Below are 18018 nucleotides of genomic sequence, written 5' to 3' on the forward strand. Positions count from 1 at the left end.
ACAGAGAGAAATATTAATTTCTTTCATATTTATTATATAAAAACTGTTTTTATTCCCTTTTTTTTTTTTTTTTTGGCAGCTGGCCAATTCAGGGATCTGAACCTTTGACCTTGGTGTTATGAGGCTGCGCTATAATCAACTGAGATAACTGGCCAGCTCTAATTCCTCCTTTTACTAAGAAACCATAATAGATTTAGAAATTAGAGAGATGTTCACAAGTCATTGTTCCACATATGCTTAAATAAAAAATAGGTATGGGTCCTTAAATTCTAAAGATAAACAGTGGAACATGTCTAGTTCAGATCCTTCAGCTCATGCTTGTAGCACTGAACTACTCAATGCAGTTTGTAGGTGGAGATGGCAAAGTGGCATGGGAAGTTTTTCCTGTTGAAAGTCGACACCAGGAACAGGTAGGGATGTAGTGGCGCAGCTGAGGATTGCTCAAATGACACATTTCTACCCTGGCTCAGTGATAAATCACCTGTCAGGACACAGTCATACTACTTATTGAGCAGTTCTTAAGAACTGGGCCCTGGGCTTTATGTATATTATCTTATTTAATCCTCATAATCACTGCATGAGAGAAAAATTGAAACTGGTAAATGGTGGAGCAAAATTCAAACTCATGTCTGCCTGAAAAGCACATGCTTTTTGCCCCTGCACTTGCTGCTGCAAACAGATCTGTCCTGCCTCTGCAGGGCCACTAGCTGTCCTTGTCAAATTAATTTTTTAATGCAGAATTACTCAGTTATTTACAGTATATGTCATGACATCCCACCACTAAATACTTCAGTATGCAACCATATAAAATAACATTTTCCCACTAGTCAGAACATTATCACATGTAACAAATCACTAACTATCCCATTGAACCTAAGTGACTTATTTAGATGATATATTTCCACAACTTTATGCTCGCATACATGGTTTCTTAGACTTAATTGTCACTTTTCAAAATGACCCTAAGTTTTAGGAAAGAGCTAACTTTCCTGGACTAACCTAAAATGATGAAAATATAACAAAAGCTACAGCTTTGTTTCAACCCAGAAATCTTCATCAGAGACTCTAACATCCTATGACCGTTTGGCCCATTTTTCTGATAGTATTTTATATTGTCTTATGTTCCTGAACTTTCACTGTACCCTGAACTCAACTCTTGTTTTGGTTAAGTGCTGTTCACTGTGGGCATTGTAACTGCCTGGGGCTCTGGGAGCAAGCAGGGGTTAATGAAGGCTACAGATGTTCACTTCAGCCCCTATTTTCAGACCCTCCTCACAGTGTGTCCGTTATCCCAGAGCCCCAAGTCCCACTGGGTCAGTTTCTATAGAGAGATGAAGGTCAAGGAAATATCATGGTGCTAGCCTGTGGCTCCAGTTGCTCCTTGTCTAGACTTTCCATCAGTCCCCCAGCATTCAGCCCCAAGTTTCTGTGGTACCCCAGGCTTCTGAGGCAGGAGCCTCTTGGTACTTGCACAGGATGCACCTTCTTCTCTTGTCAGTGGTACCTGCTGTGCTGCTGCACTGAGTCACTTCCACCTCATCAGCTTCCTGTTGTCTTGGAATTTCTTGATATCTCTCATCTCTTCTTTCTTCTCCTACTTCCTCCTTTGTTGTCATTGGTGATGGGGGTAGAGGGGATTAAGAGAGAAGAGAAGAAAAATGCACGTGTTCAGTCTGTCATGTTTAACCAGAAGTTTCTAAACCCTATTTTTAACTTATTTCTTCAACACCAGCTTCTCAAAAGTGAAATAAGAAGATTGGAAAGAAATCAAGAGCGAGAAAAGTCTGTAGCTAACTTGGAATACTTGAAGAATGTCTTGCTACAGTTCATTTTCCTAAAACCAGGTAGTGAAAGGGAGAGGCTCCTTCCTGTTATAGATACAATGTTGCAGCTCAGCCCTGAAGAAAAAGGAAAACTTGCTGCAATTGCTCAAGGTGGGTGAAAGAAGCCTAGACCTGTGTCATGTGACTTATACCCGCTGCTGGGCTTGTGGTTGAGAATTTGTCTGTATGTGTGCTTGTGATCTTTATCTTGACACTATGACTTTTGAAATCGTAACTTTTAAGTTTGTTCATTTGGATTGATTCTGTCATATGTGTAGCCTGTGACTAGATTTGAAAAACTGGCTTCTTAACATTTAGTGGCAACAATAGTACATTTATATAATTTTAACATTCAGCAAAATATAATGCAATGCTTAGTTTGATCTTCTAGCTCTTTGAAAATTGGATTTGTGTCCTGGTGTCATGTTCTTGTGTTGAGTTGCATGTGGTTTTGTTTTATGTGGTTTTACTTTTTTTTTTTTTTTTTTACACATGTATTGGCTTGTTCCTCTCCTACTTTATTCATCCCTCTTCCCCCCTCAAATCCCAAACAGTCTAGGGACAACAGAGTCATATGACCCAACACTTGGTCCAAATCCAGCAGTCCACTTCCAAGCGAATGCAGCTTTAAAACTATCCTATGGAGAGATTTTATATTTTCAAGTCAAATAGATTCAGTACTGTAATGTCATAAACTCCTTTGAAATGCTTCACATACAGGTGCTGTAGTTATCTGATTTCAAATTGCATCTTAAGAATCATGGTTTTATTTTTGTTTTAGTTTTTAAATGTTTTTATTGCTGATATCTTCAAGCATGCACAGAAAAATACTGTAATCTCCCCTGTAGCTGTCACCCACCTCTAACAATTTTCAGCTCATGGTCATTCTTTTGGCAGGGGTAGGGTGGAGCTAGAGATTTTAAAGGAAATTCCACATATCATATCATTTCCCCAATGAATACCTCGGTGTTTATTAGATTCCTCTTTTATCTCTACCTAGTTCATATTCATTGTTCCCAGGTTATCAGAAGTGTATTTTTACAGTATCCCAAATAGGGCTCATACATTGCATTAGGTTGATGTTCCTTAAGCTTTGTTTCGATATTTGTTTAGCTGTAACAATCCCATGTTCTTTTTTTATTTATTTTATTTTTTAATTTTATTTAATTAAATTAATTTATTTGTTTATTTTTGGTGGCTGGCTGGTACAGGGATCGAACTCTGGACCTTGGTATTACTAGCCCCACCCTCTAATCACCCGCACTAGCCGGCCATCCTCCCATGTTCCTTTTTTAAATATGCCATTTACTAATGGGAAGAACTGGTTGTTTGTCCTATAGCAGTCCTATATTCTAGATTTGGCAGTTCAAGGGGGCATTGAACTTGTTCCAGTATCGCCTATAAATAGGAAGTTAGATCTCCAATTAGATTCATGTGTAATTAGATGGAGTGGGGGGCAAAATACCTTACAGGTAGTATTGTGTATTTTTGAAGACTTCACATCAGTAGGCCCAAAATGTCTAGATGTCCCACCTTTGACTGACTGACCTTGCCTTTTTGGTGCTTTTTAATATGTTCCTCTATCTCCTGTAAATCCTAACTAAACTGATGGATAGATTTAGAGTGGTCTTCAAAATTGAGTAGGCATCAGAGTCATCTGATACACCTATTAAAACTCAGATTGCTGTACCCCACTTCAGTTTCTGACCCAAGATTTTGCATTTTTAACAAGTTGATGCTGATATTCCTGGTCTGGGGACCATACCTTGAGAACCCCTGATCTATAGTCCCGATAAGATTTATATTTAATTTTTTTGCATAAATACTTCATAAGTAGTATAGATAATTTCTTTGAATCTGTTTTCTTACAATATGTCTTTCTAATGATGAGGGAGGAATGTTCTCAATACTGATAGTAATCTCAATTCTGCAAACTGTAGGGTCCATTACCATAACCTCAATAGAATTTATGTCACAAGATCCAGAATAAGAATACATCATGTGTATTTTTAGCAATATACTATCCCAAATTATAAATTTGCTTTTATAAACTGTTTTTAATTTATTCTATCAAAACTAACCCTATTTTTAATTGTAAAATTAGCCAGGACTTTAAGAAGTATATGTGTATTTTTAAATTAAAACATAGCTTTTCAGTAGAACAATGATGTGAACTCAAAATATTTAGCATGTTTAATGGTCCTCTTTTAAAAGCCCAGTGTGTTTAATGTAATGTGGATGCTGCTAACACCCAAGTGTGGTTCCTATAAGTTGAGGGTTCATTGATTAAAAGATGTAAAAGAGACTAGCCCTGGGGTCCTAATAACAGAGATTTTTAAAAATAATTTCATAGAAGCTATATACAGAAGGTCATTAGAAATCCAGAACTCCTAAGACATGCTTTTGCTAAGTCCTATAAATATTTAGGAAGATTTCAATTATTATACTTAAATTAGTTTGCCCTTTAAAGGTCACTTACTTCTTATATCTTATCTATGTGAGTAAATAAAAGAGAACTTGTAAAAATTAAAAACAGTCATAGTTTAGCAGCAGATTGAGATATGGCTTAAGAGAGGTGAGTAAACCTGAAGATAGGTTAGAAGGGATTATGCAGAATTCATTCAACATGAAGAAACAAAGATGAAACAGAAGAGTGAGTAAAAGACATAGAGGATAGAATGAAGGCATCAAATGTACATTTAGTAATTGAAGTTTTAAAAGGAGAAGAGAGAGAAAGAAAGGGCCGAGACAATATGTGAAGAGAATGGCTGAAAATTTTCCAGAACTGATGAAGGATATCCATCTACAGATTCAAAAAACCAATAAAACTTCAAGCAGGATAAAAAAAAAAAAAAGAAAGAAAAGAAATCTACTTCTATTCACAGAAAAGTGAAACTGCCCAAAAAAAAAAAAAAACCAGAAATCTCAAAAGCAGCTAGAGAAAGAAAACACATTGCTTACCTTTTAAAAGAGTAACAGACACACAGTGGACTTGTCAACAGCATTGGTATGCTATTTTCAGTGTGCTAAAAGAAGTAACTGCCAACCTATAAGAGTATTTTTCAAGATCTTTTCTGATAAAACAGAAACTTTAAGAATTTGCCTCTATTGGAAATTCTTAGTGATGTACTTCAGGCAAAAGGAAAATTTCCTAGGTTGAAGGTCTGAGATGCAAAAAAGAAAGACCAGCAGAGGAAAGTTGTCACCATATTACAGATATGGGCCCTAGGCCTGACTGGCCATACCAGGGACATTTTGTCACACAGGATGCTAGGAGAGAGAGTCTGAGGTCCACTTTTTCCTGGCAGTGAAAGGGATGGGGCTGTCGGAGCAGACAACACAAGTACCTCCTACCTCCTTCATCTCCTTCAAAGCACTGTTTATGATCACCAGTTCTGTGTAAAGTTTATTGTGGTATTTTTCGTTCAGGTTGCTACCCATTAGTGAATGGTAAAATTAATTTGGTTGGTCACATCCACAATATTTTTTAAAAATAAAAAATAAGACAAACATCAGAATATATTGAATCTAGTAAGGGTAAGAATTGTTTCTTAAAACTTGGTGTATATGCATGAGTATTGATGTGTCTGACTGTATTAGCTCCTGAAATAAAAATAAAATGGTTTTTTTTTCCTATAACATTATTTTTAGAGAATCATTTCTGCATAGTTTTCATAGCCAGATTTTTAAAAGTAAGCCATTTGAAGGCTAACTTCTAGATTGCTTTTATGTTGTATATCACTGTTTTAAAGTTAAAATATAAAACATAAAAGTAGCCGTTAAATTGGCTCAACAGAGAAAATCCAGTATCCTATCCTTAAAAAAGAGGTATTTAGAAAAGTATCTTATGTGTCTAAAAGATGGCATCTAATCAGTGAAAAAGACATTATTTGCTTAGACATTCTAGAATATAGATTTCACATTGAAATATTTAATACTGGCTGTTTTGTTTTTTTTTTAACTTTTCCAAGGTGAAGAAGAAAATGCTTCTCGTTCTTCCAGATGGGCGTCCTATCTGCATAGTTGGTCTGGACTTCGATAGGTTGATATAAAGAAAATTCTTTATTTACCAAATAGAATCCATTTGGCAAAAATGGTTTATGTATATTACTGTCGTTCTTTTGTCAGAAAGTGTGTATATTTGTTCACATCTACATATATTTGTACATAATATTACAGATATATTTAAAAAGTCTCAGCATGAAGTAAAAGTACAACAGCTTGAAGTGGACAGCAGTCCACCACCCTCTAACTCAGCACCACAGAGACCACAGTTTCTGTGAACTCTCGTGCATGCTGCCAGGATGAAAACGTGAAGAATGAATTCACTCCCCTTCTCTGGAACCTCAGGACCTACCTGTTCCTAGGCAGTACTGTGAATTTTGAAGTTAAATGAAATTTTGGTATCATACCAGCTAGGATTTAGGCTTTTAAAATAATGTTTCAAGATTGTTTATTGCAACATCAGACCTGCAAACAGATTGTTATTGGTTATAAATTGTTGAGAAAATTTGGTAATTAAAATATGAAGGAAGATGCTTTCTTGGTAAAGTCGACATGTTTATTACGGGACTATGAAGTGAATATGCAGTTAATTATGAGGCTAAGCTGAAACACAATTTGTTTAGTTGTTTTCTTTAAACTGTTTAGTTATTTGCTTTAAAATGAACTGTTCTTTTTTTTTTTTTTTCTTTCTTTCTTTCTTTCTCTCTTCTTTTGAGTATCTCAAAACTCATTATGTTGTCAGAAGCCCTAGTCCTGGCTGCTGTAACACCACCTTAGTTGGGAGGATCACATAGTGTCTCTCCAGGCTCTTGTTACGGCACCTCTGCTCGCAAGCTATGTGTCTTGAGAATTCTCTCCATCTCCCCAAGTGAGAAGCTGTCAGAACAGTTACTGCATTGTATCTAAATGTGAGACTGGTGCTTCCAGTGTTTCAGCAGATAATGTCCTTCCATAAACTTTTCATGGAAAGGATTTTAGAAAGACACGTTGTACATCAGTGCTACACTTTCACAGTTGTTGTGAATAACCCTAGATGGTCGTGTTACTTGCCTTTGATGCCTCTGAATGTATTTTATTGACTAGATAAAAATTGTTCTTAAGAAAATCATATATTTGAGAACTCTATTTTTAATATTTGTTAATAAATCACTGCACAGTATGCTCTCTGAAGTTCTCTTAAGCCTTGCAGTTTACACTCTTAATTTTCACTCTCAGCTGGGGAACTGACTTTGTATTTTGATTACTCAGAACATTGGTTTCCAGTTTAGTTGTAACTGAAATTTGCTGCTGACAGGTTGAGTTTGTTCTTTAAAAATGTCTTTTTTCCTGTCATAGAAGAACAGACCTAACTAGCAAATGTATTAATGAAAATGCATCTATTTCAGAGCTGTCTTTAAAAAATTATTTTTACTTTATAAACTGTGAATACGAGTATGCCAGCAGCATACAATGTAACTATAAAAGTATTTACATAAATTTCACCTCTCTTTAAGTTGAGACCTTTTGAAGTCTATATAAACTTGTGAAATATAGTCTCTACTTACGAATATAATAAAAAATACCTTTTGTGCATGATAAAAAAAAATTACTACTTTGGTTACAAAACATTATTTCATGGTTACAGCAATGAGAGGAAATGTAATGATTATTTTAATATCTATTAAACATGTTTAACTGTATATTATATTTTTATGACTACTCTTTCTGTTAGATACTGTCTCTTTGGGGTTTTAACTCATTAATTGGAATTGCAAACTCCATTATTACTGTCTTTTCACAGTTGGGACCTATTAGGTACTTGAGAGAATGTAGACTGACCTTTTGGTGCAGGCCAATTAGACCATGGTGCCTACCATGTGTGACACCCTCCTTCCAGCTGAAACTGGAAGCAACACTGGGCCTTTTCTTTGGGAAAGATAGTTGATTCCACAAGAAGCAGGTGCCTGTCTATGGCAGGCAACCTAAGGGTGGCCTAGATGAGGGGCTTTGTTCACTTAGGGGTAGAAGTCATTAACTTCTTTGGGAATTTGGACTAAGAAATGGGGAGGAGCAGAGCAGAGAGAGACAGGTACCATAAGAAGGAGGAACCAAGCCAACGCTGGAAAGGAATGGACATGGCAGCCAGGCCAAGAGGGGCTTCTGGTGAGAAATAGCTCTCGAGCCCTGGCCGGGGGTGGGGGTGGACAGTGCATGCATCACTCCTTGGGTTTTTTGTTTGTTTGTTTTACTGAATCATAATTGATTATACAAATTTTGGGGGGTTAACATTTGACATATGTTGATCAAATCAATATTATTAGCATATATATTATTACAAATCATAGTTATTCTTTATGCCCCTTGTCCAATATCTCCGCATCCACCTCTCTCTCCCCACTCTCACCTCTGATAACCCTAGATTTCTCCTTCTGAAAGAGTAACAGTTAACTGTGTTCATTTGTTGCCTAGTTGATCTGTCCAGTGCTGAGAGGTGTATTTGGAGCCCCCACTATTATCGCAGAGTAGATGCTTCTTCGATCACTCTAGAATGGGCTTTGTGGAGAGAGACATCCTCTTCTTTGGTCTCCACTGGTGAATGCACTCAAGTGACTGGCTGGCCATCTGCATGGTGATTGTGGTGTCAAACCAGTTTTGCAGCAGCTGTGGCTATTGTGGCTGTGGTCACATGGAAGTGGTGTTTTTGGTGTGCTCCTTGCCTGGTTGCAGGAGGAGGAGTCATCCCCCCTGATCCATGCCTCAGGACACCGGGCAGTCCCATGGCAGTGGTGGTGTGCCTGGATGCAGGAGGAGGAGTTGTCCCCAGCTCAATGCCTCGGGATCCTGGGCAGGCCCAGTGGCAGCGGCAGCAGTGTGCCTGGTTGTGGGAGGAGGAGTTGGTCCACAGCTCCATGCCTCAGGATGCCAGGTGGGCCTGTGGCAGTGGTGGCATGCCTGATTGTGGGAGGAGGGGTCAGTCTCCAGCTCCATCTGTTTTAACATTCTAAGATGATGTGGAGCAGTTGAGTGGGAAGGGGAGGGGGAGAAGGGGGAAGGAAATAGGGTGGGAGAAGGAAGGAGGGGGATCATGGTTGAGGCCCATGGCACCCCCCTCATTCCTGAAGGGGAGACCAGGGGGCTTCCAGTGGTGGCTTGGTTGTTGCTGGGCTGAATGCAGATGTTGGGAGGTGTGGCCAAAGCCCTCGGCCCCCCAACACCCAAGCTCGGGGGCCCAGAGCACTTCCTGCAGTGGCTTGGTGGTCATTGCTGGGCTGGTTGTGGATGTTTGGGGGCGTGGCTGAGGCTCCCGGCCCTCCCCACTCCCTGGCTTGCGGGCCCAGGGGGCTTCTGTTCTTTCTAGGTGTTATAGGTGTTCTTTGATAAAGTGAGACCTGTACTAATTCATATCAAACTTTGTCTCTGATCTGTGGGTACTTTGTTTTTTCTTTCAGTTCTTTGTTGGATTATTCACTGTTCCCACCACTTATACTCTGCACTGGAGCTAATTGGTTGTCCTTTGCTTACTTCTGAAATGGGGGAACTTCCTGTGGGGACCAGCACTTGAGCTCTGTGGTTGAGCTAAATTGCTGCTTTGCTGCTGATTCCCTGGGGAAGGCTTTTTGTGCAGCTCAGCTTTTAATGGTTGAATTTGTGTGTGCTTCTGGATCTCGTGAAGTATAGTACACCTGTGTTGTGTATTCCTGACCAGTCTTCACTGAGTGGTCCTGTGCTGATTGGAGGGCAGATCAGCTGTCTGTGCTGAGTCCCAGTGTTCCATCAGTGGGCCCATCTCCCCCACTGTCAACACTCCAAACACTTCCCATGGGACAGGCTGTGCGCTAGTCCCTTGTGATAACTCACTGGCCTCTGAGTGGCTCCTTTTTTCAGTTGTATCTCCTCACTCTTGTGTGGGTCCATAGGAGCCCTGTTAGTGTTCTTGCTGGCCTGAGGGCCACCAAGGCCTCCTTCTCGCCTGCCACCTCCAAGCAACTTCATAGGAAGGGCACAGCTAGCTGTGGCTTTTGCCAGCTCTTGCTCCATGTACTCACCAGGGCCAGCCTTGAAGTGGCTGGGATTCAAAATGGTAGGAGCAGTCCTTTCTTTCTCTCGTCGTGGCTTCTCCTGCCTTCGTGAACTCTGTAGGTCTCTTCTCCTCTTCCCCTGAACTCTAGCAGCCCCAGTTTGACTGTCACTGCTTTTTAGTAATTGTAAATTGGTTGATTTGTGGGAGAGAGTGACGCTGGGGACTGTCTATTCTGCCATCTTGACCAGAAACCCACTCTTTGGTTTCTTAAGAGCCGGATATGTGCAGATCCTGAGGAGTGGGAACATCTCTTAAGTTCCAGAACTCTTCTGAGCATCTCTTGTACACAGTGAGTTTTGCTTGTGCTCCAGACAGTATGAGACTGAGAATTACATTTCTTGAAACAAACTTTGGCAGAAGTTTGAACTACTAGCAAAGCTGTCTTACTAAAGGCATACAGTACTTTGTGTTCTTTTTATACCCCATGTTAGCTTATGACATAGTTGAAAATATATAGTATGGAGGGTGTAAAGGTTCCCACACAGATACACTTTGGTATTTGGTGAATGGCATAATGTAAAAAAAATGCTCACAGAAGATTAATTTGCAACGTAGTCTCTCAACTTGGTTGAAAACTTGTATTTTGCATTGGTATCTGAAAATCAGATGTTGCTTCAAAAGTAATACACAGCAAAGAAAATAACTTGATACAGTTTTGAGCTGTTTTTGAGCTAATGCTCATCCATGGGTATTAAAAAGCATTTGGTTATTTATGTATAAGTTATATGTAGGAAGAAAATCTTTTTCACCTGTACTCAAAATGTGATTACATAAAAAAGAATGAAATTGTGACCTCCAAACTGTTACTTTAAAAAAAAAAAATTCACGTGAATAAACTACTGAATGTGGTTCTAAGTTTCAATAATGGAGGTTTCCCTTCAAGGATGGCTCACTCTGAACAGATGTAGTGGTTACCCACTCCAGACGTCTGCCTAGCATTTGAGATGACAACCATCCCCTCCACCCCCACCTCACTCTGGGAACTTTTGCCCCACCCCCATACAAAGGGGCCAGTAGGCCCAGCCATAATCTACTGAACAGACACAGAGCCCTGACCTGAGCCTAGTCAGATTCTCTCAGGAATATGAATTTGGAACCAGAATCAAGTTGGCATCTTCCTGTGACTGAAATTGTAATATGAACATGGGAGATTTGAAATCTCCAGAAAGAGCAGAGAAAGCCAGCCTCAACAGAGAGCAAAATGAAAGGTAAGCTGGCATGCAGAGATAAAACAATCATGGGGTGAGAGTTCCAGGGACTTGAGATTCAAGTGCACTGAATTCCACACAATGTCCTGTTTCTTCATAGTAAACTTTGTACACATGGTTTGAAAGTGAATACTGGATGTTCTGGACCACAGTATGATGATAAGAGTTTGAACTCTTAACTCAGACAGACCGGGACACAATTTCTGCTTCAATGACTGATAGAGTGAGCTATTCTTGACTGCTCTGAGGCCCCGTTTCTTTATCTGTAAAAGGGAGATAACAAATTACATAGTTATGAGTCATTAGCTGACATAAAACCCAGCACAAAATAGGCACACCAACATTATCTTTCTACTTTCTCAGCCTGCAAAAAGGTTTTCCACACCTTTTGTCCCTTGTCCTGACCTCAGTGAATTGCACATAGCACTAAATAAACGTAGTTCATGAGTAAATGACTGAATTAATCAGTAAATGAGTGCGATGTTTACCTGCGTTATACCCTTAATAATAACTTATTTTTTACAACTTTATACCTTCCTATAGCTGGGACTAGAAACCAGATTTCCAGACTTAGCCCACTGTTATGACTATTGCTGAACATGGATATAGCTCTCATTGAAATGTCTTTGTAAACATTTTTAGGCCCAAAAACTATTAACTGAGATAAATGTATATCATCAAAATGCATTTTTTTAAAGGAGACTTTTTAAGTGATCAGCATCCTATCTTGCCCGGGACAACAGAGGTTTTACACATAATGGTTCTCACATAATGACTAAGAGCACCCACTTTCACTCTCCAAAGAGTCCCAGCTTGGAAGATAAGTGTCAATGCCACTCTGCCAATACAGGAACTGCAAAGATGGTGAGAGAATGTGAAGTAACAAGATCGTCTGAGCATTCCTCCACCTGCACATCCGCCTGAGCAACCTGGGTAGAAATAAAGCTATACCAGCCATCGAATCAATCTACAGGTTATTGTTACCAGGAAAGATAAGATTGTGGTGATTTTTTCTTTCATTTATCTTTAGTTGTGAACAATCATGCATACAAAACAGTGAATATAGCATGTATGCATAATGAAGAATAATTTAATGAACTCACAAGTACCCACCACTCAGCTTAAAAAATAAAGCGATACCAGTACCTTTGAAGCTCCCTGTGACCCTCTCCCAGATTATGACCGCCTCAAGACTCCCATATATAGCCAGTATCCTGAATTTACTACTAGTCATTCCTACACATTTATATGTATTGTTTTCTTGTTTTTGAGCTTTATAAAATTTGAATTATATTCTGGATTTTCATCTGACTTGCTTTCTAAATCGATGTTATATTATTTAACTCATTCGTATTGGTGCATAAAGCTGTAGTTCATTTGTTTTCATTGCTATGTAGTATTCCATGTTATGAATATACCACAATTTATCCCATCTATCAATGGTTATTTTGGTTGTTTCTACTTTTTTTGTTCTTACTACAATGTTGCCATGAACATTATTCTACATGTTTTGCGGTTCTTATGTACAAGAGTATAGAGTATAGGAGTGGAGATTCTGGATAATGGTGTATACATGTGTTGAACTTTACAAGATAATGCCAGATGGGTTGGTAGTATCAATTTATATTTTGACCAATGGTATCTGAGAGTTCCTGTTGCTCCACCATTTCATCAACAATTGATATTATTTTACTTTTTAATTTTTGCCAGTCTGGTGCAGAGAATCTTAACTGGTTTTAATTTATAATTTTCCTATGGTTTTAAATTACATTCTTCCTAATTACTAATGAAGTTGAGCACTTTTTCCTATGTTATTAACCATTTTTGTTTCCTAGTCCATGAAATGCCTGTTCATGTATTCTGTTGCCTATTTTTATACTGGTTTGGTTGCCTTTTCAATTGATTCATGACAACTGCTAGATATTAGATAGTAATCCTTTGTCAGAGGAGATGAAAATATTTTCTCCCGTTCCTAATTTGTCTCTTCACTGTCCTTTTCAGTTTTTCGATGAGCAGAAGTTAACATTATTTATTTCTCAAATAATATTTTTAAGTTGACCAAAACTTCTGTGAAAAGTAGTAGGCAATAATTATCACCTCTTGATCACATAGTATGTAAATTCACTAGTTCTAGATCAGTCCAGAATTAAAGTAATTGAATCAATGAATTTCAAAGTAATTTATTTAACATTGTTAATATAAACTATATTAACAGGGCTTGATATGGTGTATTGAATGCCCTTTCTCCTAATGGCCTACTGAAATGAAAATTAAAAAGGCATAAACCTACAGGAAAAAGAATAAGAAATAAAACAGCTTCAGAATAAGGTAGCTACAGTTTTTTGATCGAGGAGTAGGTAATTAACACAGCAGAGTGCAGGAAATGAGAGATAGGAAAGAGAAAACACTTTGAAATATAGAGAACACAATAAAGGCCTAAGAACTGGAGGCATCAGGTATGGTGGGAGTTGGGGGGTGGAGGGAGCTGGAAACAGGGGAGTTGGTTACAAGTCTGTTTAGAGTACCAGATACAGCAGAAAGGGGAAATAAAACTCTGTATTTAAAACAGGGGGTTAAGGGAATGTCACACATTGAAGGGGGGGAGGGAAGCAGCTGTCTGTTCCCCACATCACTCCAGCTCCTGCTCTGTTCCGAGAAACCCACAACTGGCCCTGTTGCTCTGACCACAGGATCCTATTCTTGAGAAACTGAACAGTCCCAGAGAAAACACCAACAGATGCTGACATTTGGAGATTCCCTAATGAAAAGACCTGTTTACTGCTATCATCCCAGAGTTAGTGCACTATTCAAGAAACCCTGCCCACCAACACAAAACTGACAATTCTCTTTCTAATGTCCAATTCTCACATAGGAAGGGATAGCTAAATATAATCAAATATTTGAGATAATTCAGTTAAAAAAAAAAGCTCTCAAGATGCAAAAGAAAACTTTAAAAAACATATTCTCAGAGAGGTGAGAAAATGTTGCATACATGAAACAAGATCAGCTTGCTAATGAAAATGAGCAATGAAAAAATTAGAACAGGCTGGCCGGTTGGCTCAGTTGGTTAGAGTGCAGTATTGTAACACCAAGGTCAGGGGTTTGGATCCCCATATTGGCCAGCTGCCACAAAAAAAAAAAAAAAAAAAAAAAGATAAGAACAAAGTGGACAAAGAAAAGAAGCTATTAAAGAGAGAGAGAGAGAAAGATTATAATCTAGGAAGCCCAGAATTTAATTAGTCCCTGAAAATAAAAGAAAATATAGAAAAAGAAATTCTTTTTTTTTTTTTTTTTTTTTTTTTTTTTTTTAAATTTTATTTTGTCGATATACATTGTAGCTGATTAATGCTCCCCATCACCAAAACCTCCCTCCCTTCTCCCTCCCCCCCTCCCCCCCAACCATGTCCTTTCTGTTTGTTTGTTGTATCAACTTCAAATAATTGTGGTTGTTATATCTTCTTCCCCCCCCCCGGTTTGTGTGTGTATGTGTGTATGTGTGTGTGTGAATTTATATATTAATTTTTAGCTCCCACCAATAAGTGAGAACATGTGGTATTTCTCTTTCTGTGCCTGACTTGTTTCACTTAATATAATTCTCTCAAGGTCCATCCATGTTGTTGCAAATGGCAGTATTTCATTCGTTTTTATAGCTGAGTAGTATTCCATTGTGTAGATGTACCACATTTTCCGTATCCACTCATCTGATGATGGGCATTTGGGCTGGTTCCAACTCTTGGCTATTGTAAAGAGTGCTGCGATGAACATTGGGGAACAGGTATACCTTCGACTTGATGATTTCCATTCCTCTGGGTATATTCCCAACAGTGGGATGGCTGGGTCGTATGGTAGATCTATCTGCAATTGTTTAAGGAACCTCCATACCATTTTCCATAGAGGCTGCACCATTTTGCAGTCCCACCAACAATGTATGAGAGTTCCTTTTTCTCCGCAGCCTCGCCAGCATTTATCGTTCATAGTCTTTTGGATTTTAGCCATCCTAACTGGGGTTAGATGGTATCTCAATGTGGTTTTGATTTGCATTTCCCGAATGCTGAGTGATGTTGAGCATTTTTTCATATGTCTGTTGGCCATTTGGATATCTTCCTTAGAGAAATGCCTACTTAGCTCTTTTGCCCATTTTTTAATTGGGTTGCTTGTTTTCTTCTTGTAAAGTTGTTTGAGTTCCTTATATATTCTGGATATTAATCCTTTGTCAGATGTATATTTTGCAAATATTTTCTCCCACTCTGTTGGTTGTCTTTTAACTCTTTTAATTGTTTCTTTTGCTGTGCAGAAGCTTTTTAGTTTGATATAATCCCATTTGTTTATTTTTCCTTTGGTTGCCCGTGCTTTTGGGGTCGTATTCATGAAGTCTGTGCCCAGTCCTATTTCCTGAAGTGTTTCCCCTATGTTTTCTTTAAGAAGTTTTATTGTCTCAGGGTGTATATTTAAATCCTTAATCCATTTTGAGTTGATTTTAGTATACGGTGAGAGGTATGGATCTAGTTTCATTCTCCTGCATGTCGATATCCAGTTATCCCAGCACCACTTGCTGAAGAGGCAGTCCCTTCCCCAGTGAATAGGCTTGGTGCCTTTGTCAAAGATCAGATGGCAGTAAGTGTGAGGGTTGATTTCTGGATTCTCTATTCTATTCCATTGGTCAGTGTGTCTGTTTTTATGCCAGTACCATACTGTTTTGGTTATTATAGCTTTGTAGTATAGCTTAAAGTCAGGTAGTGTTATGCCTCCAGCTTTATTTTTTTTGCTGAGCATTGCTTTGGCTATTCGTGGTCTTTTATTGTTCCATATAAATGTCTGAATAGTTTTTTCCATTTCTGAGAAAAATGTCTTTGGAATTTTGATGGGGATTGCATTGAATTTGTATATCACTTTGGGTAGTATGGACATTTTCACTATGTTGATTCTTCCAATCCAAGAGCATGGAATATCTTTCCATCTTCTTGTATCCTCTCTAATTTCTCTCAGCAGTGGCTTGTAGTTCTCATGATAGAGATTTTTCACCTCCTTGGTTAACTCAATTCCTAAGTATTTTATTTTTTTGGTGGCTATTGTAAATGGGCAGGCTTTCTTGATTTCTCCTTCTGCATGTTCACTATTGGAGAAAAGAAATGCTACTGATTTTTGTGTGTTGATTTTGTATCCTGCTACTGTGCTGAAATCATTTATCAATTCCAAGAGTTTTTTTGTAGAGGTTTTAGGCTGTTCGATATATAGGATCATGTCATCTGCAAACAGGGACAGTTTGACTTCATCTTTTCCAATCTGGATGCCCTTTATTTCCTTCTCTTCTCTGATTGCTCTGGCTAGTACTTCCAACACTATGTTGAATAGGAGTGGTGAGAGTGGGCATCCTTGTCTAGTGCCTGTTCTTAAAGGAAAAGCTTTCAGCTTTTCCCCATTCAGGATGATATTGGCAGTGGGTTTGGCATATATGGCTTTAATTATGTTGAGATACTTTCCCTCTATACCTAACTTATAGAGGGTCTTTGTCATGAATGAGTGCTGAACTTTATCAAATGCTTTTTCAGCATCTATAGAGATGATCATATGGTCCTTGTGTTTGAGTTTATTAATATGGTGTATCACATTTATTGATTTGCGTATGTTGAACCAACCTTGCATCCCTGGGATGAATCCCACTTGATCGTAATGAATAATTTTTCGTATGTGTTGCTGTATTCTGTTTGCTAGTATTTTAGTGAGGATTTTTGCATCTATATTCATCAAGGATATCGGCCTGTAATTTTCTTTTTTGGTTATATCTTTACCTGGTTTTGGTATCAGGATGATGTTTGCTTCATAGAATGAGTTTGGGAGATTTGCGTCCGTTTCAATCTTTTGGAATAGTTTGTAAAGAATCGGTGTCAATTCCTCTTTGAATGTTTGGTAAAATTCTGCTGTGAATCCATCTGGTCCTGGGCTTTTCTTTGTTGGGAGCCTTCTGATAACAGCTTCAATCTCCTTTATTGTTATTGGTCTGTTCAAATTTTCTACGTCTTCACGGTTCAGTTTTGGGAGCTTGTGTGTGTCCAGAAATATATCCATTTCCTCCAGATTTTCAAATTTGTTGGCGTATAGTTGTTTATAGTAGTCTCGAATGATTCCTAGTATTTCAGATGAATCAGTTGTAATATCGCCTTTTTCATTTCTAATTTTTGTTATTTGAGTCTTCTCTCTTCTTTTTTTTGTTAGCCATGCTAATGGTTTGTCAATTTTATTTATCTTTTCAAAAAACCAACTTTTTGATTCGTTGATCTTTTGAATTGTTTTTTGGTTTTCAATTTCATTCAGTTCTGCTCTGATCTTAATGATTTCTTTCCGTCTGCTAACTTTAGGATTGGATTGTTCTTGTTTTTCTAGTTCTTTAAGGTGAAGTGTTAGGTTGTTCACTTGCCATCTTTCCATTCTTCTGAAGTGAGCATTTAATGCAATAAATTTTCCCCTCAATACTGCTTTTGCAGTATCCCACAGGTTTTGGTATGATGTATCATTGTTTTCATTAGTTTCAATAAACTTTTTGATTTCCTGCTTGATTTCTTCTTGGACCCATATGTCGTTAAGTAGAATGCTGTTTAATTTCCATGTGTTTGTATAGTTTCCAGAGTTTCGTTTGTTATTAATTTCTAGTTTTAATCCATTGTGGTCTGAGAAGATACATGGGATAATTCCAATTTTTTTGAATTTATTGAGACTTGATTTGTGACCTAATATGTGATCTATCCTGGAGAATGATCCATGTGCTGCTGAGAAGAATGAATATTCTGAGGTTGTTGGGTGGAATGTTCTGTAGATATCTGCCAATTCCAATTGGTCTAGAGTATTGTTTAGATCTTGTGTTTCTCTACTGATTCTTTGCCTAGATGATCTGTCTAATATTGACAGTGGAGTGTTCAGGTCCCCT

At 38.2% G+C, this 18018-nt stretch overlaps 1 protein-coding gene across 1 annotated transcript in view; it reads left to right on the forward strand.

Annotated features, from left to right (window-relative positions):
- Positions 1-5865, forward strand: part of GCC2 (GRIP and coiled-coil domain containing 2) — a 42688-nt gene extending 36823 nt beyond the window's left edge. Inside the window, exons 22-23 of the mRNA XM_063086391.1 lie at positions 1733-1934; positions 5795-5865. Coding sequence (XP_062942461.1) covers positions 1733-1934; positions 5795-5865 — 273 coding nt within the window. The remainder of the gene's footprint in view (positions 1-1732; positions 1935-5794) is intronic.
- The last annotated feature ends 12153 nt before the right edge of the window (positions 5866-18018 follow it).

The sequence above is a fragment of the Cynocephalus volans genome, chromosome 2, assembly GCF_027409185.1.
Source record: "Cynocephalus volans isolate mCynVol1 chromosome 2, mCynVol1.pri, whole genome shotgun sequence".
In the NCBI taxonomy this organism is placed as follows: Eukaryota; Metazoa; Chordata; class Mammalia; order Dermoptera; family Cynocephalidae; genus Cynocephalus; species Cynocephalus volans.